The sequence below is a fragment of the Python bivittatus genome, unplaced genomic scaffold (assembly GCF_059951505.1).
Source record: "Python bivittatus isolate LINGU-HERP-01145 unplaced genomic scaffold, Pbiv_v1 ctg000580_np1212, whole genome shotgun sequence".
Lineage (NCBI taxonomy): Eukaryota > Metazoa > Chordata > Lepidosauria > Squamata > Pythonidae > Python > Python bivittatus.
This window is the reverse complement of record NW_028277087.1, coordinates 15,504,287-15,531,181: the sequence shown is the minus strand read 5'-3', so window position 1 is coordinate 15,531,181 and position 26,895 is coordinate 15,504,287. Positions and strand designations below refer to the sequence as shown.

Below are 26,895 nucleotides of genomic sequence, written 5' to 3'. Positions count from 1 at the left end.
CTGCATGAAATGCTTTACATCAGTTCAACAGAATACCTCACACTAATTAAATACTCTAAACCAGTTCATTCTTCAATCAACTGCACAGCTGGATTGAAATAAAAATACTTTCAGAGTTGTCTTCTTCATCATTGTAGTAACTGAACTGTGTGGATTAGATAGTCATTTCATCTGGAAAACACATACCCCATCTTTTCTCTTCAGACCCCAAGGTGGCATACATGATGGTCTCCTCTCATTTATTCCCCAGCCATAATTCTGTGAGGTAGGTTAGACTGAGAGCAAGTGATTAGCTTCCCCTACTCAAAGGCTTCCAGGCAGCTTTCAGATCAAGTGACTGCCTGAACCCAGGTCCCCCAGTCCTAAACTAGATGCTTTAACTACTCCACTGGTATATACTACAGTATATGTGCTTTTTTTTTTTCAAATCAAGTTCTAGATACAGTGTCAAACTTATCGTTTGTCAATGGATAGTAGTGTAAACGTAGTGAGTAGTATAAGAAATTAACTTCCACACTAACATTTCTTTGTTCCATGAATATAAGCAGTTGCCAATCCATGTCCTTTGTCCTGGATGTTAAAATAATTTTATATAGTTGATAAATGTGTATTCACTTTTTAGCAATTACCTGCATCCCATCTGGGTTTGATTGTCTAGGACTCTACTTTCAAACCTATTTCCATTCTGTTCAAAATTCTTCACCATTAGTCACAAATAAACCTACTTGTAGGTAAGCAGCTGCATCAAAATCTTGTTCTGGAAGTGTTGCGTTGATATCAGTAAAACCTTTTTTGCTTGCTTTACTAACAGTCTGCCTTTGTGTTTCTGGAGTTGAACCTTTTTAAAGAAAAATATAAACATATAGATAGATATACACACACACACATACATATATACATATACACAGAGAGAGAGAGAGTGAATATAACAGTTTAAAAAGGTAAAGACCATCTTGAGTTGGGCTCATCTCTTCTGGCAACATGTACACAGTTTTCTTGGTAGCAATATGGAAGTGATTTGCCACTTCCTTCTTCTAGGATCTGTTTTTGACATGCCAGTCTAGCCTACAGACCTGGTGGTGTCTCAGTGCTGCTCATTCTCTTTGAAATCAGCCAAGTAGGGGCTTTGTTAGATTAAGTGATATAAAAGGCATTTATTTGTTTGTTTATTTGTTTGTTTGATTCATTGATTCAATTTGGGTGCCACTTGACTCCAACTAACTCCCCCAATGGGGGAGAAGACCGGAAAAAAAAGTAAAAATTCACTCAGGTGATTTGGGTAGAGTTACTTTCACGACAGGAATTGTAGATCCATGTTAAACAGCAGTAGCTCAATACATTCCCTTTTTAAAGAAGCTCTTGTTTTCTGATTGTCTTGTTCTCATGCTGGCAATAAAAGGGAAAAACAAGGTGCACAGTCCCTTTGCTATATTAACCTTCAGTTGCAGAAGATCATTTTTGTTTTGCCTTTCCTACAGTCCTATAAGGCAGTCCCTTCAATTCCTGCTTTATGGGTAAGTAGCCAAGTTGAGAGGGAGCGACTTGCCCATGTCCATAAATATGAGCCAAGGCAGAAGGCAGCTTTGAATCCAAGCCTCTGAGCAACCAATCAGTCTTCCTAGCTGTGTATCATAGGTTTGACCCTACTGTCTGCTTGCTTTCTTGCTTCAGAGTCAGTTCCTGGAAGTAGCTGTGCATTCATCAGGGCTACAGAACCAACAGAAGAAGCTTTGTTGGGATGAACTGGATCAGCTGGTCAAGCAGGAGCAGCAGCTTCTGAGGCAGGAGAATGAGCGGCTCCAGAGGGAATTCCAGGGTGCCAAATCAGAGCTAGCTCATTCTAGGGAAAAGGTGAATTGAAATAATTGTCAGGTGTTAATATGGAGGCAGCCCACCTTATTCCAAAATCTTTGAAGAAGTAACAGCAGTTCAGGGGTAGACATAAAGCTGATCAAGGTAGATGTTTGAATGACCAACAGTAGATTGACCAAAGGTTGCTGACTTTAGTTATTTCATAATAACAATTTCTACTCCTGAAACAAAGAAATTGGAGAAAGAGGGTAGAAAGGATAAGAAGTTGTGTTTGATTCTGATATTTAAAATGATTTATCATTTAAGTCCTATAGCTATATCTTTTTGCACCAGGCTCTAGTTAGTGTATGTGAGAGCTTAAATAAATGAAAAGAATAGATCCCACAAGACTGAATCACTGTTCACTCCTGTATAAAATCACTGCTGTCCTATTTCATAAGAATGTTGGGCCTAGGGCCTGGCTTAGGTTGCCATGCCATTGCTGATGCAGAGCAATGAATACAATGATGTGGTAAATTTAACTCCTTTGCTGCAAGGCTCAGCAAGTCTGCAGTGAAGAAAGTGAAATCACAATTGCTGTTGCTGTTGGCCATGGTTGACCCTGCAATTTGGAGGGCTTCCCCCTCCCTATCAGAAAAGGCAAAATTGGAGGGAGAAAAGGGAGGCACCACATCACAGACACTTGCTTAAATTTATAGCAATTTTAATTTGGGAATCTTTTCTGATCTATTGTACAGCAAATCATTCAGATTTGCTAATAGGTCCCTGTCTACCTCATGCTTACCCCTGTTCTGTGTGTTTGCGTGAGAGAGAGCGGAAGAGAGAAAGAATGCTGAATTTGAACAGACTAGATAAGAACATAACCAACCAGACTTAAATGCATGTCTGATGCTTTGAATGCTGAATTTGAACAGACTAGATAAGAACATAACCAGCCAGACTTAAATGCATGTCTGATGCTTTGCAGTTTGCCTAACACTGGTAAATAAAATCTTATTTGGCTATTGCTCTCACCAGATATGGCAGCTGGAATCAACTGTTCTGACCATGAAGCAACAAAAACACCAAAGCCAGTTAGGGATTGTGAAAGTCATTGAGCAAGAGAAGCTGAATGTGAAGGAATGTGAGCGGCTGCAGAAGGAGCTCGCTTTGGCCAGCAAGAAGGTCAGTGGGTTTTTGTGGACTAGAAAATGCACTTTCATTTGGTTCAATTATTTTAGGCTTTGAATTCCTCACTTAGTTTTATTCAGTCTTTCAAAATCTGTCAAATTATTAACAGTTTTTTTGTCCGTTCCATTTATTCTTATACTGTAATGCACTTCTTTGGGACATATGGATAGCATTCCTAAAACACAAGCAACTAGTCCTACTAACAGTTTTTGTGGCTGGTCAACTAGCTGCAATCTCTGCTTGCCATAAGTGACCAAATGGCTATCTGCCACTCTGCAGACAAACGCATCGAGACTAAATCAAGCAACTGATACTAACCATGACAGAAGGTATCTTTACGTTCAAAAGCAATACATACTGGTTGCTATAGGAAGGACGGAAGCGAGAGAAGGATACTGTTGCCATGTCCTTCTTGTTCATTTCCTGGAGATCAGAGAATGTTGGTAATACGGTTAATTATTATAATTTAGGTTATGGAAGTTAATATACAGTTCTGTGTTGTTGTTTTTTCACCAAAGCAACATATGAGAGATTTTAAAATCTAGACTATACACAGGCTCTTGACCTGTTTCAACTGGGGATCTTATATTCTCAATTCCTGTGTCTGTCAATGATCTCCTGTTGGAAGAATGGAAGCTTCATATACAATACTTCATTCCCATCCCCATAAAATCCTTGCAACTCTAAGGATTATAATGAAGTTCTGGACAATTTGCTCTGATAACCTCTCTGTTGGACTACACTGATTATTAGAAGAGAATTATTTGGTTACAGGCTAGCCCAGTGTTTCTCAACCTTGGCAACTGGAAGAAGTGTGGACTTCAACTCCCAGAATTCCCCAGCCAGTTGAAGTCCACACCTCTTCCAGTTGCCAAGGTTGAGAAACACTGGGCTAGCCTATACCCTCAGGTATTTTTTGTTACCTTTGCTTGGCAGAGTTGAAACTAAATGAATCATGCCACAAACTTTTTTTTTTTCCTAAAATGATACTAAAATCCTTGGCAGATCAGCCAGATGAATTCTCTGGGGCAGGAGTTGGAAACCATCAAAATGGAAAATGAAGGCCTCTGGAAAAAACAGGTCACATTGGATGAGCAGGTGATGGAGGTCTGTTTCATCAGATGCTTTTTTTCCCCCAAACTGCAAGAGTAGAATACTTTATTTTTAACAATTAAGGACTGATGCCAAGAGTTTGTTCCAAGATCAGATATAACGTCCTTCTGAGATGTGCAAGAAATTAGTATGAGATGAAGCCATTCCACAGTAGAATAGCCAAGGCCAGAGGAGTTGCCCATCTGGGCCAGCCCTCCCCAATCTGATGCTCTCCAGATGTGTTACACTCCAACTTATATCCAGCCAGTTTCATTTGACAAGGGTGGGAAGGTTCTATTGATTAACCCTTTGCCATGACTAGTAAAAGAAATGTCCATGCCTGAGCAGTGAAGAATGGGCAAGTCCAAGAGAGATTTTCAAGGTGGCAGAAGAATTATCTGAACTTATCTTGATTTAGGCATGAGATGTGAGCATAGCAGATGGTTGCTTTCTTTAGTCCTGAGATATGCAAATATTTTCAGGTTGAGGGTGACACTGAATGGTGTGTTCTGGACTGGCATTTTCCCAAAATACATGAGGCCAGGACCAAAACTAAATTAGATTTAATATAGTTTAATTTTCATTTAAGTTAGTTAAAAGTATATTAAGTAAATACTGCAAACAAGATTACTCCAAATGTGGACTGATTTCCATTTCCTGTCATTTTAAAAACTACACTTTGATGACTACTTTTAGAAAGGCTGTGGGGCCCACCATCAAAGCTTTTCGCATTTATCTACTTTTGCTCTAGCCCACAATTCACTGGTTTGACTGACAGCAGCTCTCCAGGTCTTACATAGAGAGCTCCTTCGCTCCCTCCCTGCTCTGTTATCTGAAATTTCTGTAACTAACTCTGGGATCCTCTGTGGGTAAAACATAGGGTCACAGCCCCTTCCCCTAAAAAGATCATAAGCAATCCTTGTTATAGCATTTCCAGAATTTTGCATTAAAGCAGTAAGCATCTAAGACCAGGTGGTGTAATGGTTAAAGTGCTGGTCGAGGCACTTTAAGGCAGAACCAGATTTCAGTTCCTGTTGGACTGTAGATTTCACTCAGTGACTTTTGAGTCAGTGATACTCTCTAAGTCTCTCTACCTCAGAGTGATTGAAGGAATAAAATTACAGATCTCAAAGTAAGTCACCTTGAGCTTGGAGAGGATATAAACGCAATAAATCAGCAATGCTTTTGTGGAAAAAGGGGGCCATTGGGGGATGGGGATATGGAGTTTGGAAAGGCAGGTTCAACGTAAAATAGTTTCATTAAGCTTAATAGAGTCTGAGCTCAACTGTTTTCATTGTCAGTTTTAATTTTAAAAAAAGAGCTAAATTGTCCCCCTGGGAACAGACATTTTACTGCTGAATTTTGATGGTACAAAAATTCAAGCACTTTTGCATTCAACCAATTATTAAATTAAATCAAAATTTTCTCTCCAACAATGGCACATTTTGTGATCCGAATGAACTGAGAAAAGAAACATGTTGCCTAAGTTATTCTGGTTCTACAAGTTGCTGTGAGTGAGGCCAACAGTTATCCAAGGTTTGGAAGTCAATCCATTCCACCGCTTCTCAGACCACTAAAAGAGTGATCAGAAATGTTGATTCAGCTCCCACCCCCCCAACATATATGCTTGCTTCTGACATTCAGTTGGACATGACCTCACACTTTCAAATATCAGCCTGTTTGCTTGAAACCTGTACTTGCTTTCAATTCAAACCAGATCTCTTAAGAAGTTGAGTTCTGTGCATACTAAATGTGCAGGACACACCTGGCCCAGCCTATATTCTCTTGAAGGGAATAGACATGAAAGAGAGACTCCATGTACACATCCCACCAGCAGCTCTGTTTCTCTGAAAGAGTCCTTGTCTTTTTGTACTTTGTTACTCTTTTTCTGTGCAAGTTTCTCTTGGCCTTTTTGGCCCTTTGATTCCCATAATGGCCTCTCCATCTTGTGTTTTTTCTTCTTCCTTTCTGGCTAACTGGTGCCTAGACCTTGGTGGCTGGAACTAGCAGAGATGAATGCAGTGCTCTGCCTGACTTAACATGTGAAGGTAGAACCAGTTCTTTTTTCTGTAATCCCACTGCATGGAAAGAAAAGACATGACATTACTTAGTATCTGCCATCTCATCTTTTCTTTGTTACAGACTTAGTCCTGAACATTAAGGCAATAACCTGTCTCATCTGAAGGAGCTACTCTTCATTTTAATGGACCTGTCAATGGTCTTGCTCAAGCATCACAGGGATAATAGGCAAAAAGGGAGCTTCTGCAGCAAATAATTTCTCTAGTTTCAGGAAGAGAGAGAAAAGGCTTATCTTTAAAGTCTGAGCTTTCCAAGAATATGAGACAGAATGCTTAAGGCAAAACCAAACTTCAGAAAAAAATGAAAAGTGGCTCTGAGATTCCATTTTCTTTTTTTTTCTATTTTCTGTTAATTGTTGGATGGGTTATTCATTTTCGTGTGATAACTGGAGTTGGTTTTCCTTCCATGGTTTTCCTACTGCATGCCTTTAGTGGAATGGTCAGACTGAAATTTGCATGGCCAGGTTTACTGCTCTTTGGAGATCTTTGAATTATGTAATCCCCCCTGTTTCTTTACTTTGTACAGCCAATTGGCATACTCAGAGGGTATGTTCTTTGTAAGCTAATTGTGATTACCAAATGCTTTTCCAAGTTGTACTACATTTTGAGCTCCAGCTACATTTCTCATGAACATGGTGCTGATGATGATTGTGGTGGCTGATAGCTTATATGGTTTTCCACAAAGTTCAGAGCACATGAACTGGATGTGCATGTGAGAGAATGGTTGCACATGCCCTTTCCACATCATCAGTCCTCCATCCTACCACTACCAAAAAGACATATAAAAGATTGTTGATATAATTCAGGTAAGAAGTAATTACTGGTGACTTTTCACAAAGGAGTCATCAGTGGAACCTCCATGATTAGACACAGTATAAATATCTTACCTGATGCTTCATATCTGAATTTCAACAAATATTGATTTGTGTTATTTTGCTGTAATCATCTTAATGCAACCTCTCCCAACCTGGTGATTTCCAAATGTGTTGGGCTACAACACCTAAAGAACATTTTGTCTGGGAATTCTGGGAGTTGCAGCTGAACTACAGAGCATCGGATTAGTTATACAACATTGTATAAAACTGTACCATAAGCTGGTTCTGGTGTTTCAGGACAAAAGCTAGTCAAATATTCTAGCAAATAAATAACATCTATCAAAAGCTTTCTCGCATTGTTCAAAATTCTAATAATTCATTACCATTTTAAAAGCTATTTTTATTATATTACTGTATTGCCTTACAGCTGCAGCTCCCTGTAGAGCTCACAGAATAAAAGGTTTGTAAAGTGTGTTTGTAGTTAGCAAAATGTATGGTTGGTTTTATAATGAGAAAAGTCTCCAGCTAGAACTGTAATTATCAATGCAATTCTAGAGTTTTCTGTTCAGAAGGCCTGTTGAGTTTAATGCTATTTATTCCAAGGTAAAAGTATATACAATTGCAATTAATCTGGGAGGATACATGCTTAATAACATTTGGCAGTTAATTATTTTTAAACTAGAGTCAACTGCTTCTAGCTATCTTGGTGATGTCTGACTTGGGGAGTCAGAACACAGAACTGGAAAGGCGCTTTTATCTCCTTATCAATTTACCATGTATATCTTCACCATAAATTTACTTTCTCAGAGAGGCTCAGTAAATTAGAAGAAACGATAAAAATAGTTACAAATTGTTAATATTAAAATAAAGCTTTAGGAATATATGGTGCTTCAGATCCAAAGCCAAAAATGTGCTTTGCAGGGGGCATGTGTGCACACACCAGCTCTATTGGTGCCTCCTTAAAGATTAATTGATTCTCTGCCATCAAGTCAGTGTTGAGTCTGAGCAACCACATAGATGGGCCTTCTTCAGAATGATCTGTCCCTACCTGGCCCTTCAGGTCTCCCAGCAATGTACCCATTGCTGCTGTCCATCACTGCTCCTCTTCTCTTTCCTTTCACCTTTCCCAGCATTGTGGACTTTTCAAGGAACTTCTTAAGGAAGCAACATCTTTTCCTGAGCTAGCTAGGTGAACCCAGGAAAGGATGTATTGGAATTAAGGAGGCACCAAATATGCATCCATACCACTCCAAAGTCCCCTTTCAGCATCAGCTCCAAAGCATGGCACAACTCTATAAAGCATGAATTTACACAGCAGTCCTTCATTTGGCAGAATAGCATTAGAAAACCCATTGGTGGAGTCACTCTGCACAATTTTGGCTTCATGAAGCCTACAGAAGATTGAAACAAAGAGAATTTGGCCTTTGACAGGAATAAAACACCCATTTTGTTAGTGCATGGGCTTTGACAGTGTGCAGTAGACTAAATTTTGTGTGTGAGTGTGCACATACAACTTAGAGGGAACATTAGAGACAGTTATTTGGAGTCCACCTTTGCATTCTTCCTGACTGATTCTGATGCTCAGATGTTGAGAGGGTGTTCTTGGTCTAGACCAGCAAGGCAGCAGTTTTATATTTTCCTACCCATCTTCTCTGGTACAGCTGCTTCACTCAAACTCCAGCATGATGCTTAGCCCGCCCCAGCATCCTCGCGAACTGCAGGAGATCCAGCAGCAAGGATGCCCTGTTGTCCCATCCGAACAGTACCAGCAGCTCCAGCACCAGTTCCTACAGGCCGAGAGGAGGTGTCAACGCCTGCAGGAGGAGCTTGAGAACCGGCCCTTGGAAACAAACATGCCCCAGGTACACTAATGTCAGTTTCTTCTTCGCTGAATATAGATTGGTCATCTACCACTTCACTTTTTCTTCACTGTGATCCTTTCTCTGTTTATGCCAGTTTCAAATTTCTAGTCCTCCCCTAGTACTTAATAGATACCATCCTTCCATATATTGCACCAAAGCATGCTATCTTCTTCCTAATCAGTCACTCTCTGGGGGCGATGGGCGGCATATAAATTTAAAAATAAATAAATAAATAAATAAATAAATAAATAAATAAATAAATAAATAAATAAAATGTCCCATCCGCTGACTGTGGTCATTGGTTTATGTCCATGAACTTCTTGAATTATAGAGCTGAAGGACATCAGAAAACATCTAATCTAACTTCCCTGCTAAGTGCAGGATCTGGTAAATGGCTTTGGACAAATGGCTATCTAACCTCTGGAGACCTCTGGGGAAGGGAAACATGCCCCTTATGAGGCATCCTATTCCACTGGTTGACAGCTCATACCTTCAAAAAAATTCTCCCGATATCGAACTTGAATCTACATCTCTGTAGTTTCATCTCATTGGTTCTTGTCCTGCCATCTAAGTGACAGAGATCATGTCCACTCCTTTCTTTATATGACAATCCTATGAATATCTGAAGACTCCTAACATATCTCCCTCTAGACTAGTCTTTTGCAAGCTAAACATACCCAGTTCTTTTCATCAATCTCCACAGGACTGATCATCTTAGTAGTACCCTTCTGAACTCACTCCAGTTTGCAGTGCCTGGAAGTAAATATAGTATCATAGCAGTTTTAACATAGAATTGGAAGAACTAGATTATCTGCACAGTGGAATTCAGTAGCAATCTAAGCAGCTGATATGTCTCAGTTGAATATGGCAATCATTCAGAATGAGGACATCCTACATAAGAGAATTTTTCATTTTGCAGAATGTCTCTGCACCAAAATGGAATCCGCCTTTTCTAATGAAAGAATAGGACAATCTGTAGCCATTCAGACATTACTGGAGTCCAATTCCTATCTGACCCCAGCTAGCCTGGCTGTTAGTCAAGATACATGAGAATTATTCTCTAGTAACATTTAGATAGCCACAGGTTTCTCCCGTATCTCCAATTCTAGAAAATGGACTGGACCTCCTTGCATCCTGCCTACTATACCATTCAGTTGTAAACATGCTAGCACTCTGATATATCACTACTATGGCTTTAAATTAAGTAATCATAGGTAAAATGTAATAATAGAAACAGAGGATCCAGCAATAATTCTGGTTTATGAGAATTGTCAATACACAACCCTATTCTGGCTTCTACTTATGGAATGCTGGAAGCTATGATATTCAGTTAACTTATAATTGACACTGACACATTGAATGCAATTATTGTCTACAACTTGAATACCCTTCATAAAGTGGATTGATTCAAAATGTTAAATCATTACTTGATTTTCATCTGAGATTTATGCTGCATCTTCCTCCTCTTCCTTCCTTTCTCTGCCTGATTCCCTCCTTTGAGCAAACTGTAATTTACTGTTACATCTGAACTAGCATACTTAGGTTTGCATTTTCCATCCAAACCATGATTGAAAAGCCAGATTTGAATGGGTTTCTAGTTCTGCAGTGTGGGCAAACTACAACATGTGTAAATTACAGAGTGATCAGTTGGATGTAACAATAAATGACAGCTGTCCTAAAATAAGGGATGTGGTGATCATGCAAATACATTAGCCTGAGGCTTAGAATCTGAACATGAGAGTAATTGGCTGTGTGGTGCTTGCTCTTTCTAAAGATCTATTAATCTTTAAAGTAAACTTGTCTGCAATGCATGACCTATTTGTGTGTGTGATTTCCTTGCTATTGTAATGAGCTGTGAGAATAACCTTGAGGAACAAGAGGAACAGCCGCAACCAAGATGATGGTCAGATAAAAGAAATCTGAGTCCAAAGCAGAAATGTAAGAAAACATCTCAGTCTTGACCCTCCCTAGTTCTCTTGTGGATAAAGGGGAGGGGAGGGGAGAGGTGCTTTCAGACTTGCAAGATTCTGCTGCTTCAACCCTGCAATAAAAGTAGTAGAATTCATAACTTTGGTTTCCTAGTCTGGTCTACCTCGAAGGGCTGACATCCATCTTATCCACAAGGGAACTAGGGAGGGTCAAGTCTGAGATGTTTCCTCAAACTACATTTCTGCTTTAGACTCAGATTTCTTTTATCTGATTGTTGCCTTGGTTGTGGATCTTCCTCCTGTCCCTCAGTGTTAATCTCGCAGCCCAATACAGCTATTGTGTCTGTCTGTCTTGATGTGATGGCTTAAATGGCACTGGGTGTTTGTGCTGCTTAAGCGTGATGTGCTGTTTTCAAAGACCTGTGGGTGAAGTGTGTCCTCCTTGCCTTCTTTCCCTAGGCTTTGCTTCCGGAGCAACGATCATTGCATGCAGATACGTACAGGCGGATTGGTCATCTCTGACACCCCTCGGCTTCTAACGCACCGCATTCCTTACTCACACTAACTGGCATAAGCTGAGAAACCCAGGGATCAAATTGCATTCGTGATTTAATTTAAATCATTTTTAAAAATCTGTCCAGTATTTTTTTCCCTTCCTTTATTTATTTGTGTCAGAATCTATTTTTGTTAGGGGGAATGGGGAGAGAAAGAATCACATTTTTTTTATTTTAAATGTTTTTAATTTTTTATAAGTCAACTTCATTATTTATGTTATTTAAAAATGGCTTATCCAGGGGAGTTTGGAAAGAGAAAAACCTATTTTCCCCATGAATTGTATACTGTAATTATTTTTTAAACAAAATGTTACTAAATTTTTTTATATATTGGATTTGGAGAAGAAAATTTGGGTTATTTATACAAAATTTTGTACAAGATGTATAAATACTTTTTAAACAGGGAAAGAGCAAAGCTTTTGGGGCTTGTAACCGGATAAATAAAATACACATTTTTAAATATGTGTTTGTCTTTTTGTCTTACTAATGAATAGGGGTTTTTTTTATGTATTCCTTGTTGAAGCTGGAGTTTTTATTAGGCTGAATCATTCTGCCATGAAGTTCAATTAAGGCAATGTTTCCTTCCCTTGGCAACTTCCAGATGTGTGTATTTCAGTTCCCAGAATTCTCAGTAATAGTCATTCTGCTAAATTCTGGGAGATGAAGTCCACACATCAGGAAATTGCCAAGTCTGGAAAACACTGAATTAAGGCAAAACCATAGTTCAGCAATAAGCACATACTTTATATGCAGAAAGTCCCAGGTTTTATCCAGCCCCTGTAGGTAGAAATAGAATAGTCCACTCCAAAACCCTGGACAGCTGCAGTTAGTATCAACAATACTAGTGCCTTCCTATCTGTCTGTCTGTCTGTCTGTCTGTCTGCCTGCCTGTCTACCTACCTACCTACCTACCTACCTACCTACCTACCTACCTACCTAAAACATTAAGAAAAATAATCTCTGGGAGAGCGCACTCAATTTCCCTAGCAATACAGCCATTTTCCAGGCTCCATAACCACGTTACTGGATCCCCAGGCCAGATGGCAAAGCCATGTTTTCAGGCCCTTCCAGAAGGCCAGCAAGGTCAGACCAATCTGACCTTGGGGGAATGATGCTGTTCCAGAGGTGGGCGCCAGAGCAGAAAAGGCTCTCTTCCTGGGTCCTGTCAGATGACCTTCGTTTGTGGATGTGACCAGCAACATGCCCTTCCTGCCAGACCTGATGGGACAGATAGTATTATTTCTAATCCAATATCAACAGTAAGAATGAAATGAGGATCTGTAATAATTCATCTTTGGTCATGGCAGAATTAGATTGGATCTTAGCAAGATATGGCAATAATAAGATATTCATATAAGACAGCTATCAGTTTGTTATAGCCAAGTTTGTTGTTGACACCAAATTATTCCGTTTACCATACCAAAAATTGACAGCAAAAACTTCAAAAGGATCTTTCCATAGTGAATAAACATTTAAATTTAATTGCAAAATTTAGAAAATTGGGGCAAAACATTCTATCCATCCATCCATCCATCCATCCATCCATCCATCCATCCATCCATCCATATAATACATATATACTTGAATTTATATTAATTGCAGTCATCAAGGAAAAGAGGTTTGGGGATGAAGATGGATAGATGAATTAAAACATTGACTCTTTCAGTGACTACTACAAAGGGTGAATCCATTTTAGGGTACACTGGAAAAGCATTTGAAAACAGAACTTCCAGTATTGTGACATCCCTACACTTTTAGAATGTCTTTACAAAATCTGTGGTATGATTTCACTTGGAATATTGTGAATGGATGGCTGTCACATCTCACCAAGTATAGGTAGTCCTCGACTTATGACTATTTGTTCAGCGACTGTTTGAAGTTACAACAGTGCTGAACAAAGGGACTTATGATTGGCATCTGAAGTTACAGCTGTTGCAGTGCTCCCGTGGTCATGTGATCAAAATTCAGGCACTTGGCAGCCTACCTGCACTTACAAACACAGGGATGCTTCAACTCCCCCCACCCACCTATCTTCCCCCCATCTCTGCCCTTTTGGGTACCCTGCACAGCAGCATTCATCAGTGGCAGTGGCAGCACTGGGGCTGAATTAGAGGCCTGGGGCCTTCAGGAGTCTCAGCTGGCCGCCACCACCCCACTTCAGTCCCAGCACCACCAGCACCGCTGCTGAGTGCTGCTTCAAGCCCTGTGCCATGGCCAGCCACTCCAGCACCAGAGCACAAAGCCCCAGCCACCCTGTGCTCCGCAGGCCCTGCTGCGCCCAGCTGACCTTCACTATTTTCCTCCCGCTGCTGACGAGCCCTGCCTTGTGCGAGGCAGCTGCTGGCTGTGCCAGCCCTTCTTCCCGAGGCCGCTCATGCCCTTCTCCAAATTGTGCCACCCATTCCCACACTACCTTGGAAGACCTTAGAATTTTTCCAAAGAATTTCTGAAGCAGGGCACGAACAGGGCATGTGATTTGGAGAATGACACACACGGCCTCAGGAAGAAGGGCCGACATGGCCAGCAGCTGCCTCACGTAAGGCAGGCCAGGCATGCCTCATCAGCAGCAGGAGGAAAATACTGAAGATCAGCTGGGCGCAGCAGGGCCTGTGCAGCACAGGGTGCCATGGCGGCTGGGGTTTTGTGCTATTGCACTGGGGTGGCTGGCCATGGTGCGGGGCTTGAGGTGGCACTCCTTAGCAGTGGTTCCACTGTGCTGGGACTGAAGTAGAGGCCTGGGGCGGGTGGCAGCAGCTGAGACTGCTAAAAGCCCCAGGCCTAATGGTGGCTAAAAGCACCACCGCCGAAGAATGCCAGTGTTCAGGGCAGCTAAAAGGGCAAGGAGATAGGTGGGTAGGGGGAGTTGAAGTGATGGTGAGCGCGGCAGGGCAGGGGAAGCATGAGATACTTAACTAATGACAGCGCTGCCCTGGCCTAACAACCACAACTGGGACTACTGGAACTGTCATTGCTAAGCGGTGTGGTCACATGATGTTTCGCCTAACAACGGTGGAAGTTCTAGTCCCAATTGTGGTCATAAGTTGAGGACTACCTACATATCATATGCTGGAAAGGATGCAGAAAGACTAACCAAAATTATCAAAATACTATTAATAGAGCACTATTAAAAAATATTACAATAGCCTTCCTCAACCTGGGCTAGAGAAAAATTCTTCCTATCTTAAGATAATAAAATATTACCGATCTCATCCAGTGAAGAATGATGGAGATATGTAATCTTTCTTCAGACATAGTTAAACCACAACATTTCCTACCACACAATGACTGGTTTACACAAGCCATAACTTTGCATGCTTGTTTTTAAGTTAGCATTTATATGAACCCAGCCATTGTGGTTCTTTAGTCATGGTATATGTATAGTCGAAGCACAGCTTAGAGGAATGTGTGAACTAATCACTACCAAGAGCCGCTAATTTGGACAGCTTTAAAGGGGGACTAGAAAAATTAATGCAGCATAAGTCTATATAAACCTTCAGAATCATAAGCACCACATCTCTGAATACCAGTTGCTGGGGAATAACTAGTCAGAGAGCTATTGCTTTGAGACCCTTTCTGGGCATCTAGTTGACTACTGTAATTGACTACATGAGCCTTGCCCATGTAGGATGGATATGTAGGACAATCTTTGTCCATGCAGGACAATCCAGCAGGGCTGCCCTTCATATTCAGAATTCCTACAGAAAATATCAATAGTTTTAGGTCAGCTTGTTTTCTGGAGTTTATGCTGGAAAGAATTGCTGATCCAGTTCATCACCAGAATGTATGTTTTGTTTTATTTCTGTTTTGGTTGATGAAAAATGGAGAAGTCTGCCAACAATTCATTCAGCTGAAATGAATCAAATGGCAGGGAAAGCTCCATGAAGATTTTTTTGATCAAATGATCCACTTTTAATGAAAAAACAGTGTCTGAAATGGTGCAATGGCCCATAGGGGTGCTAATCCATCTGTGAAGTGGCAGACTGGGGGCTGTCTCATGAGTATACCTACTACTGAGAGAGGAGCTATGTTCACATAATATACTTATGGCTAAGTAAACCATAGTTGAGACTCAATCCAATTTTGGCCTACTGAGCCTATAAACTAACTACAGTGGCTAGGTTTACACAGCATACTACGTTAAAATGTGATTAGTTAGTTTGGTTCTAATGTATTGTGTGAATGCAGCCCAAGACCCCAGATTGCTGCTTGAAATAAATCCCCTTCCAATTCTGCAATTCTGTTAAAGCTTTTCACTGGGAAAAGAGCTGCTATTAGAAAAGCGCTCAATTTCATGTGACAGACCAGAGACCCTTCCTGTCAACGCAACTCTCCATAAATCAATGAAACAAGTCTGTTGCTTTAAGTAGAAAGTTGAAGGATTTACTGTCACAAACAGATGGAAATTGTTCAGCCCATCTAAAAACAACACTACAGCTGCTTCCACTCCTCCACCCCCCCCCCCGCCAAAGATTTTGAAAGGTACAGCGTCCATATAAAGGTGATCTTTGGCTGTGTTTTCACAACACATTCAATGTGAATACTGAAAACCGTACTCTGATTTCACAAAATACTTCAACCTGTCCAAAACAGGTTTGGTTTGCACAACCACCTAAATCACAAAAAACCTGAAAGTTAACCCTATCCAAACCTAGTATATTGTGCAAATATTTTTATTAGGTCTGGATCTGACTTGGCTAAGCATGTTGAGTGAACATTGTCATCTTGCCTTATCGCCTTGTGAGTTTCAATTGCTATGAACTGAAAATTAACATGGACCCTACATCTGTAGAAGCAGTGTAGTTCTGGCAACACCTACTTAACTTTCACTATTCTTCAAAAGCCAAGCAAGGGTGGATTTGATACTACTTGGATGGGAGACTACCAGGAAATACAGGGCTATAGATTAGACTATGAAGTCAGGAAAAGGCAGCAAACCACCTGCATATTGTTGACAAGAATGTCTCATTACCAGATTTGGTAACATCATCAGTGCTAGTTAGTGTGGAGTTTGCTCCTTGTTTATATACAGAAACTTGCCCTGCCAGTGTTGGTGGGGGTGTGGTTTTCTCCTTGGTAGTTCCTTGATTAGGGTATTGTTTTCTGCTTGATTATTTGTCTGGTGTTAATCCCTGCTTATCTGGGTGTAGGCTGCTGGAGAGGATGTGTTCTGGTCTTTTGTTTCCTTCTTAGCTTATTTATAGTCTCTTTTGAATGATGTGTAAATGTGGTTTATTTTTATGTGTCTATTGATGGCTGATTTGTCTGAATGCCAAGCTTCCAGGAATTCCCTAGCATTTTTTGGATTTAGCTTGGTCTAGGATGCTCACAGTTTCCCAGTTGAAAATATGGTTAAGTCTATCCATGTGTTGTGAGATTAAGGAGTTTTCATTGTGTCTTCTGACTACTAGTTGGTGTTCATGGATGCACTCTGCTAGTCTTCTGCCTGTCTGTTCTATATAGTGGCTATTACAGTCCTTACACTGTATGTTGTAGATGACTCCTGTTTTTTCTTCTTGGGCTACTGGATTAACACTAATCAAGGAACTACCAAGGAGAAAACCATACCCCCACCAACAATGGCGAACAAGTTTCTGTATATAAACAGAGAGCAAACTCCACACTCACCGGCACTGATGATGTTACCTAGTTTGATAATGAAACAATCAAGCTCAGAGTGCACCAAGGACTCCACAGCTCAACCTTGAGCTACAGATATTCTTTTCTATTAAAAAACTATATGGACATGCCCATGAAGTCACCAGAGTCAAGTTTGACTTAGAGACTTTAGCTCTGGATACTAATTAGAAGCGAGATTGACAATTAGGAATAGTTGCTGTCTTCAAGGTCATTCTTGCTGACTCCTAAGGGAAAATGAGATGCTAATAAAGGTAGACTTTTTGTCTGATCCAGTAGGGCTTTTAAGCTTCTTTAGTTTCAGCATCAGATTCCCATCATATCTCTCAGAATATTCCATCATCCACTGAAAAGTAGAGTGTGTGCTTGGTACTTCCTGGAAAACTGGTAGCACAAAGGATTCAAACTTCATATTTGTAAAAGTTTCACACATTTTGTTCAATCAAAGACCCTCCTTCTGCTCAGTTTTGTGCGATTTCCCTGTGTGTATGGATCATGTCCATCTTGAAAGAGTCTGTGATGTGCTCACTCCTTTAAACAGTTCTCCTCGGATCTGGATGTATTTGATAACTACCATATTACTAAGTATTTACATTCCTTTCCTGGGGAAAATTACCAAGACTGCAGTTGATGTTCAGTGGGTCTGCATTTGAAAGTCACCTGGAAGCTTCCGCTAGTCTTGAATATATCAGCCCAGCTGGTATATGCCAACATGAGCATGTTACACTTGTGTTCTGGGCCTTGTGCTGTCTTCCTGTGGCCTCTGAGTACAATTCAAAATGCTGATTTTGACCTTTAAAGCCCTACATGGTTTAGCTCCAAGGTACCTCCGAGTTCATCTTCAATCAGTCTTGACCTGCCTAATGCAGATTTCCCAGGAGAATCTGCTAGTTGTCCTCCATTTTCATGAGGTGAAAAGGCTGGAGGCTCACAGGCCCTGCTTCTCTGTTGCTGCTCCTACCCTGTGAAATGCTCTTCTCCTTGAGATATGATCATCCTATTTTATTTGAATTTTGTAAACTGCTCAAAACTGAATTATTTAGAACAGTATCAGTTGTGAATGCTACCATCTGTTCATTTTTATTTAAAAATTTGTTTTTGATAGATTTTTGTATGTATTTTGTTACATGTATATTCTATGGGTTTTTTTCCTATTAATAATATTATATTGTGGACATTTTAATGCATTCGATAATCTTGTAAGCTGCCAAGAGTTATTTGATTGAAACAAATCTAATAAACAACTGAACAAATTTGAAATGGAGAATCCCATATACACAAAAAGTTGGTGTGTTTGTGTGCAATTTGTGGTTGTGGCTTGCTTTTCTTTCAGAATTTTTTTTTAATCTGTACAAATAACCCAACTATTTCTCAGCCTCTTGCCTTCAAAATTCTCTCTCCCCTGTAAAGCTTATGTTGCAAGAAAACAGCCAATCACCAAGATCTTCAGTGTTTTAATTTTCATTTCATGCACATATACTCCATTACAGGGTGGATGTGAGCAGCTACTACAGACTATGGAGAAACGCATGATGGATGTTGAGCAACAACTGAGGCTTGTGAAACAGCTTCTCCAAGATAAAGTCAATCAGCTAAAAGAACAGGTGACAATTCTAAGTAGTACATAGCACTAGGGTCAATGTGCCATGATCCACAGGTAATACCTGAGGATTCCTTGCACAAGGTTTGGGTAATATTACAATCTAAGGCTGGGTTCGCACTAAGCCATAATGTTTGACAATGTGTTGTTTGAAGACAGCCAGCACTATGGTTTGTAAATCAGTTTATGGCCAAGCACAGAGATGTATATTGTTCCAGACAGACTCTGAAAGCCTCAGGAGTGCCTTCTCTTCCTCAGAGCTTCCAAAAGTTATTACTAGATAGTAATTTGAATGAGACAAAGAAAAAAAATATTTAAATCAAATGAAATCAAGTATAATTTTGTCCTGGCTTCATTCACTGCTCTTTCGAGTGCAGTCACCACACACTAATCAAAAGATCAAATGTGCTCCTCAGGCTCAAAAAAGGAAAGCATTCTTATCTTAGCATGATTTGAAAAAAACAGCCAGTGGTGGTTTAGATGACAAACTAGGGTTATGCAAACCATGGCTTAGTATAATGTGTAAATGCAAAGTGGGACTTTTTGCAGTTGATGGCAAAATGTCTCATCCCAGTCCTATGTGGATACAACAAGGATTCATAGTGGATGAGTCCCAAGTTATTTCACTCTAATTGTGCTGCATGATCACTTGCTGGCAATTTATTGTAGATGCCATACTTTTGCATCAACACTTGCGTTAGAAATGACATTATAGGGAGAAAATAGTAGCTAAAACATCATTGTTGTTCTTATTTACACACAATCCACCAGATAGCTCTGACTGGATTTGATTCTTTTGACTATTTGATTCTTCCCAAGGATGTAGGCTAGTTAAAAATATCACTGTAATGTATTATTATTATTTATTATTTATTAAATGTATATGTGACCCATCTCCCCCAGAGGGTGACTCTGGGCGGCTCGTGTATGCACTGTTTCAACTAATGCAACTTTTTTAATTGGTAAATTGAGATTCTACCCATTCCTATTGTGTCCAAGTGCTTTTCCAGATCTCTTGGTGGGATGATGATGATGATGATGATATTATTATTATTATTATTATTATTATTATTATTATTATTTACCATTTGCCTATTAAATGTATTTAGACAATGTACAAAAAATGACTATAGAGCCTTTGCAGAGACAGCCTTGGTTTAAAAAGTGACATTGAATTCCACCATAGCTGGAAAGTACACAATTGGTTTTTTTGTTTTGTCCACCATGTGGAACAAATGCACCTTTTCTTACTGTGTTTCAGCTTGTAAAGAACACAAAAGCTGATGAGATGGTGAAGGATCTCTATGTTGAGAATGCTCAGCTGCTAAAAGCTCTGGAGATGACAGAACGGAGGCAGAAGATGGAAGAGAAGAAGAACTACCTGCTAGAAGAAAAAATAGCCAATCTTGGCAGGATAGTCAAGAATCTGACCTCCAACGTAGGGTCAGCAGCTCAGCTATGATCTTAGGGCCTTTCTCCATTTGCATTTAAGTATGATGCAAACATGCCTTGGCAATTTATTTCCTGCCGTGTTGCAAGGCATTGCCTCCATCTCATCCCCAGCCTAGGAGTGAAACAACGTTAAGTCATGCTTAGCTGTACCAGTGTTAAAGTAGTATTTCCCTGCTTATTTTGACATTAGGTGCAGCTCAACACGTATACAATCTGCTAGACTTTACTGTATTACCTTTAGGGGAAAGTCAGATGACAAAAATGACTTGAAACAAAGGCAATAGAGGTTGGATAAGGATGGGCAACTGGGATAGCAAATTTCATGCTGGTATAGTTTTCTGCAGGCCCCAAAATGGGTGGATAGCACTTCAGGAGTGGGGAAAGACCCCTAACCTAACTGCCTATTTATGCAGAACTAATGCACTTTATTGAAAGGTGAATATTTCATCTGTTTTAATGCTGCATTTTGATAGTTGTGCCTTCGGGGCTATTTGTTCTGTGCTCAAAAGAAATATCAATACTACTCTCATATGCACAAAGTTAATTTGTGTATAGAAACACACCAAGCATAAGTCCCGAGTGAAGTGCCTTATTTTATATTCTTTGGTTTGCATGGTGGAAAATTGCAAATTGGATAAATGCTTGGAATGGTATGATGGGGGCACAGTGGCACCAGAGATTTCATTTGTTATCCATCCACTGTACTACTGATTCACTTTCCATGAGCCCTCTATCTAGTCTCCTGAATGCCCAGGGCAGAGTGTGATTGACAGCCCTTCTCTGAATCTTCCACATTCTGCTGAAGTTTCAGAGACAGTTCTACTGTGAACACACTTTGGAGGAAACTCAGAAAAGTGCACATCCTCCCAGTTTTCCCAGATTCATTCAAAGGAACAATGGTAGCACAAATATCATCTTTATGCCAGGTTCTAGGATAGTTAGACCTAGGAACTCTCTGGCCTTTCCAGCTGACAAATACGAGGGGAGAAAGGTTAAGAAAGTAGATGAAAGTCAGAAATGGAGAGGAAAATTCAAAAGAGCATCAGGGAAAGGGTTAGTAAAATAAAGAAGCAGACTGACTCTTAAGGGAATCCACAGCTAGATCTCTTCATCCCAAAATTGCCTCACCCTCAAGATAACTGTCTTAAAGCCAGTGAGACCGAAAAAGGATAAGCATATGGAAAAGTTGTGACATAAGGTTGTATGGCATGGAGAGCGATGAGAAAGCAAAGAACTGCACAGTTCCAAGATTCTGATGCTATCTGACACCAGTGGTTTCTACTGCCAGCATCCACACTGCTGTGTTAACGTCCTGATTTGGAGGACAAGCTATTAGTTGGTGGTAGAACACATTCTTTGCATGCAGAACATTCCTCTCAAGAATCTTAAATTCCAATAGTCAGTATTTCACAGCTACAAACCCTCATATGATTATTACAGCTTACAAATATCATGGCTGAGAAGTAACTGTCCCTCACGTACAGAGCTTTAATTCTGAGAGATCTGATGGTTTTTATTTGTATTTTTACTAACATTCTCAGGAATCCAAATTCCACATACATACTTTTGAAGAAAGTGGATTGCATTCTTAAAAAGAGTGCTCTAGTTTGAAACTAGAAGTGACTAGTAATGAATTTTAGACTGCCAAATTACTTGGCTGATCTGTTTTAACTTTCATGGCTTTATTTTAAACATCAATTTTACATTTGATATTCTGGATTTACTTTGATTTATTGTAGCCAGAGTTTCTATTTATACATATGGATTTTTAATAACCTGATCATTGGCTCTCTGCAATGGAAAAAGAATAGTTGCTTTCTCCATGCTACATCTACACTGAATGTGTGATCTGTTTTTGCTGCACGACCAATTGATTGATTATGTGCCACCAAGTGTGTTGGCTCTTAGTAACCACATAGACAGATACAGTTTTAAAATGTTCTGCTTTTCTTCAGATGGATTACATAATGCATCTGAAAGCTAAGCTGGGGATAGATTCAGCTTGGCAGAGGTGAGATGCATCCCAAAGCAAAGCTCAAAATGTTACATGCCCAAAATACTGAAGAATAGATTGAGCAAATTAACTAGTTTCCTGCTATAGTTACACCTCCAACTAAACTGATATCTTTAGAATAAAAAAAAGATAAAGAAGGCCCATCTTTCAGTATTAGCGCATAAGCTTTGAATGCATAAACCCAAGATTATGTCCCTGTCTTTCCTACTAAAAAAAATTAGGATTGGGGAAAAAAACTCCTTTAAACTAGTTTTTACAAGTAAGGACTGAAAATGATAGGTAAGTGAACTATTGGCATGACTTGGAGGGCATCATCAAATCCTCTTTTGGATAGCTGAGAGACTATGAAACTTCACTAAACCCTAACATATGCATTTAGCCATAGGGTATAATGGCCTGGACAAAGAATGTAATTAGTGAGGTTAAGACTAAGGCATGTTATAGATCAAAATATCTGCAGAACATTTAATTAGCTAACTCTGCCTTATCTTGTATGTAGCTGCTTCTACATGCAAGGCAACCTGATTCCACCTCTGTAATGGGCCCATTCAGAATTCTCCTGAACAAATTATAATTCCTTCTAGTGTACCAAACAATGGTCATTAGCATCAGAAAAAGATAGGGATCTCCATCCAAGCTTTGCTATCAAAGTGTGATGCAATTGCTTTTTTTACATAACACTTGTGGGAAGAACTAACCAATGGTTGAAGTTCTTATTCTATTAAGTGCTGGCTAGAGTGGAAAACCTTTTTGTGGATGGGACCAGAATTTCCTGGGAGAGGTTCTTGCTGGGGGTATGGCATTGAGGGCTTAGACTAGACCTTCATATTCTTTCCCACCTCAAAATAATAGAAAACCATGCTAGCAATTTTCAGAAATTGTGATCAGAGATGGGTATACAGTAGGGGTTCAGGAGTCCGACTCCTGCCCTTGAGCAAGTTTCCATGCAATCCAGATTTTTTAGAGTTCTTTAGATTCTTAGCATGGTGTCTGGGAATGCTGGGAGTTGCAGTCCCAATGTATCTTGAGGGCATCAGGTTGAGTGATGGTGTCTCCCACTTCTCTAAACTTCGAACAATAGCTCCCAGATGGTTGCGCGTGCTCCGAAAATTGGGTGATAAACATGGTAAATTTGTAATGCAAACACAACCATTTTCTCCCAGTTTTGCATGGGGCTGAGCAAAACTTGGCTCAACTAAAATAGAGCTCTTTTTTTCACTTAGGTTTTTTTTTCATGGAAATGTGTCAGCCAAGAGCTTCTTATCTAAGGCAAGCCTGCACAACTCAGAGGCAAAAGGGCCATGCTGATACCTTAAAAATAATTGTGGGCCATAAAGGAATAGCTGGCACGTGATTAGCTGTTTGGCAGCTAGTAGCACAGCAGCAGTGATGGAGCTGGCAGTGTCTGTGAGGCCTGGAGGCGTTGGAGGCACTCACCAGTGTGTCTTTTGGGTTGAAAGTAGCTGCAAAAACCTAGGTGATGGCAGCAAATGCTTCCTGGCAGTGGTAACGCTTGGCAGCAGTGAACTGGTTATTTTTCAAAGAACGCCAATAGGCCACACAAAGTTGCTTGGTGGGCTGCATGTGCCCCACAGGCCAAATGTTGTGCAGGCCTAAGGCTGACTATGACTGACCATCAGAGTTTGTCAGTTCTGTAGGTCAGTAATTCTGGGCAGAAGTCAGCATCCTGATCCACAGTAAACTCTAGGGAGTCAGTTTCATTCCACCACTCCTGTTTGGGAATAGGTAATGTTGTATTTTCCCCCATTCTTCTCTTTAATTCTCTCCCCTCTGTTTCCTATCTGTTTCCAATGCAAATTACCGGTGTCCCTTCAGGTAGGCAGCAACAACCACTATGATAGACTGGTTAAAATGCTATATTGAGAGCATGGAGATCTAATCCCCCACCATCACTCCCATCCATGGGCACTTACCCAGTATCTCAGGCTAACCTACCTCACAAGGTGATTGTTGTGAGGATAAATTGAAGGTAGACTCCAATGTGAGAAATCTGAAGGAAGGAAAGAAGATTCTCAACTAATTTAACCTCCCACTTTCCACTGGTGGTCTTCAAGCCTTCCTCATTTTAAGAATCGATTCTTTCCCCCAAACATATTAATATACATGGATAGGGTTTGACTTCCTTTTTCATTCCCACACACATCCTCTCCATTTTATACTTGATAAATCTCCGTCCTCCAAGAGAGATGACTGATGCCAATGCTGCATTCTTTGGGGCAGTGGGGTAAGGCATTCTATTTGCCTGACAGCTTACCTTGCTATGATGTCTCAACCTGCATCATAGGATTTTTATAGCTGCCTGAGTTTCATTGATTGAGAAGAATGTTGCCATTTTATCAGATCTGTATTTGATATGGATGTTTTTTATTTGTACCTATTGGACACTACCCTAAAACCAGCTGGAGGAAGGACAGTATTAAATATTTTTAAATATATATTGTTGATCTCCTGTTTTGCAGCAGGAGCCTTATTCTAATCCCATTATTTCTGCCCCCCAAAGAGCCCATCAATTCACAGAATTTGTATTTCATGACCCCTTGGTTAAAGCCTCTTCCTTGGGTACATCTGCTACAGATACACAGAGACTGGATCCTGCACTACTGCAATCTGGCACTGAAAAGCAGTCTCCTTTGTGTTCAGCTCATCTCCTAGTGACTTCATGGATGTATCTGCATCATTTTCTTGACAACAATATGGAAGTAGCTTGCCATTGCCTTCTTCAGGGACATGTTTTGAACCACTCCAGCATCACTTCAGTAAACCACATTGTTCAGAGGCCAAATGCAATGCTTAGCATGAAAAATGTTGTGCATCCCTGACAGAAGACATATTGCATGTGGTTTTTTTTTCTCATGCTTGGCAGCAGCAGTCATATTAGAGGCAAGAGAGTTTTTGCTCTCGGAAGCAAGCTCCTAACTACTCAGTGTCTGTATCTGACTGCAAACACTCCCCTCTCCATACAGCTCTTGCCCTTTTTCTGACCTCAGCTCCAAAGTGGGATCAATGGTGCAAGGAGTACAGACATTACAGCAGTGTTTTTCAAACTTGGCAACTTTAAGATGAGGGGACTTCAATGCCAGAATTCTGGGCATGCTATCTGGGGAATTCTGGGGCGTTGAAGTCTCATCTTAAAGCTGCTGAGATTGGGAAACACTGCATTAGAGCATATACAGTAACCAAATGGTCTGGGTTCACACAACCCAGTAAGCTGTCCAAAAACAAATCAAGCTAAAACCAAACAAGTTTAGCGTGTTTGAATGCAGCTGCTAGGTTGTAACTGACCTGCTGTCACAGTGCGATAGGGTTCTTTTTGAACTGGAGGTGTGTCGTGCTTTTGCAAGGGTGGCAATTGACACAGAAAACAAGACAGTGGAGCTTTTTATGCATTTTTACTATTTACAGTGAAGCTATGTACAAGTATTTACAACACAGCCCTGGTGTTCACCTGGTGTCAGGTTTCCTCCTAAGTCTTCCTCCCAGAGACTGTCTCTCCCTCTAGCTCTCCTGCTAGCAGCTCTGTTTTTCTCCTTCTTTCACTCCAACTCCCTCCCCAATTACTGGGCTTAACAAGAGAGAGAATGAAAAGAAAGGAATGGGGCTGGAACTTTACTGTCATGTGCTCAGCACAACTTGACCTTCTCCTGGAATGCTCAGCCAAATGCTGGTTCCTCCGTTGGGGGAAGAACCTCTCTCAGGGTCTTCTGCCCAGTCCTTCCCCAGAGACCAGGGCTTTGCTGCTGACAGCCGATCCCCTTCTTTTCCTTTTGGGTCTTGGATGAAGCCGCCTGCACCAGCCAGTCCCTCTTTCCCATCTTGGGTGGAGCTCTCATCCCCCTGGGTCTTCATTTCCTTCTTTCAGGGAAGCCACTCCTGAACCTTTCTTCTCCCTTCCCAACCAGGCCCTGACAATTGCTTTGCATACTTAACTTCTCTCTCCAACTTTTCTCGCCAGCCGCTCCATGCACAGTCTTTTTCTCTCCTCCTCTTTCTCCAATTTTTACTCAGGCCGGCAGCATGTCCCCCAGCAACTGAGAAGGGGGGTGCCCCTGCCAGAGCTCTAGTCTGCAACATTTATATACCAGGCTGGACCAATGGGACTCCTGCCTCAAAATCTCACCACAACAGCTCATCAGCCCTCACAACAGCACAGCTGCACTTCAAGGTCAAAACTGAGCTACTTCTTCCCTTTTACTCACTCCATACGCTGGCTCATGCCAGCAGAACAGCAGCCATGCCAGGGCATTAAAACTCATATGCCACACCTGCTTAACTGAGTTGTATGAACACAGCCAATAAATCACAAACTAGACACTTAGCCTAGCATGTTATGCAAACCCAAATCTATGCATTTATTTTAGCATGTGTGAGAACCCAGCAAATTGGGTTGAGTTCATTATGGGGAGGTATGTGGTGCAGACACAGCCAGGTTGTAGAGCAAATGCAGAACTTTCAATAGTCCTGCTCATAAATAGGCATGTATAAGTTATGTCTCACTTGGAGCAAATAATGACTGAATTCACACAACATATTGTCATAATATGGTTTGCTTGCAGCTTTTGTAGGTGGTGTCCACCCAGGTAGTGTGGTTAGTAATCCATTGTTTATGGTTTGGCATGTTGTATGAATCCAGGCAATTATGGTTTATTCAGTAAATCATGGTTACACAAATTGACTTTGCATTTTATTTGAACAGTCAATGTGTTTAATCAGCCCAAGCATTTATCCAAAATGCTGCCTAAATTTTAACTTTGGCAACCCATTTGGTTATTTTACAGTTTAATGGATTGTGCAAACCCATAAAATGAATTAATTCAGAATCAGATTAAGTGTATTGTGTGCAGACAGCAAAGAAGTCTGGGGGAG

General features: G+C 40.6%; 1 protein-coding gene across 6 annotated transcripts in view; it reads left to right on the top strand.

The window, feature by feature from the left end:
- The window catches only part of NIN (ninein), a 121,025-nt gene extending 99,318 nt beyond the window's left edge, over window positions 1-21,707 (top strand). For 3 of the 6 annotated variants that reach the window (XM_088149644.1, XM_088149645.1, XM_088149646.1), the window contains 6 exons: window positions 1,672-1,851; window positions 2,830-2,976; window positions 3,988-4,089; window positions 8,629-8,829; window positions 18,436-18,549; window positions 19,807-21,707. In XM_088149644.1, the coding sequence (XP_088005770.1) occupies window positions 1,672-1,851; window positions 2,830-2,976; window positions 3,988-4,089; window positions 8,629-8,829; window positions 18,436-18,549; window positions 19,807-20,007 (945 nt within the window). In that variant the 3' untranslated portion in view covers window positions 20,008-21,707. Of the gene's footprint in view, window positions 1-1,671; window positions 1,852-2,829; window positions 2,977-3,987; window positions 4,090-6,061; window positions 6,123-8,628; window positions 8,830-11,216; window positions 11,753-18,435; window positions 18,550-19,806 lie in introns of those variants that run through there. The other 3 variants (XM_088149647.1, XM_088149648.1, XM_088149649.1) reach the window with 3 other exon arrangements.
- The last annotated feature ends 5,188 nt before the right edge of the window (window positions 21,708-26,895 follow it).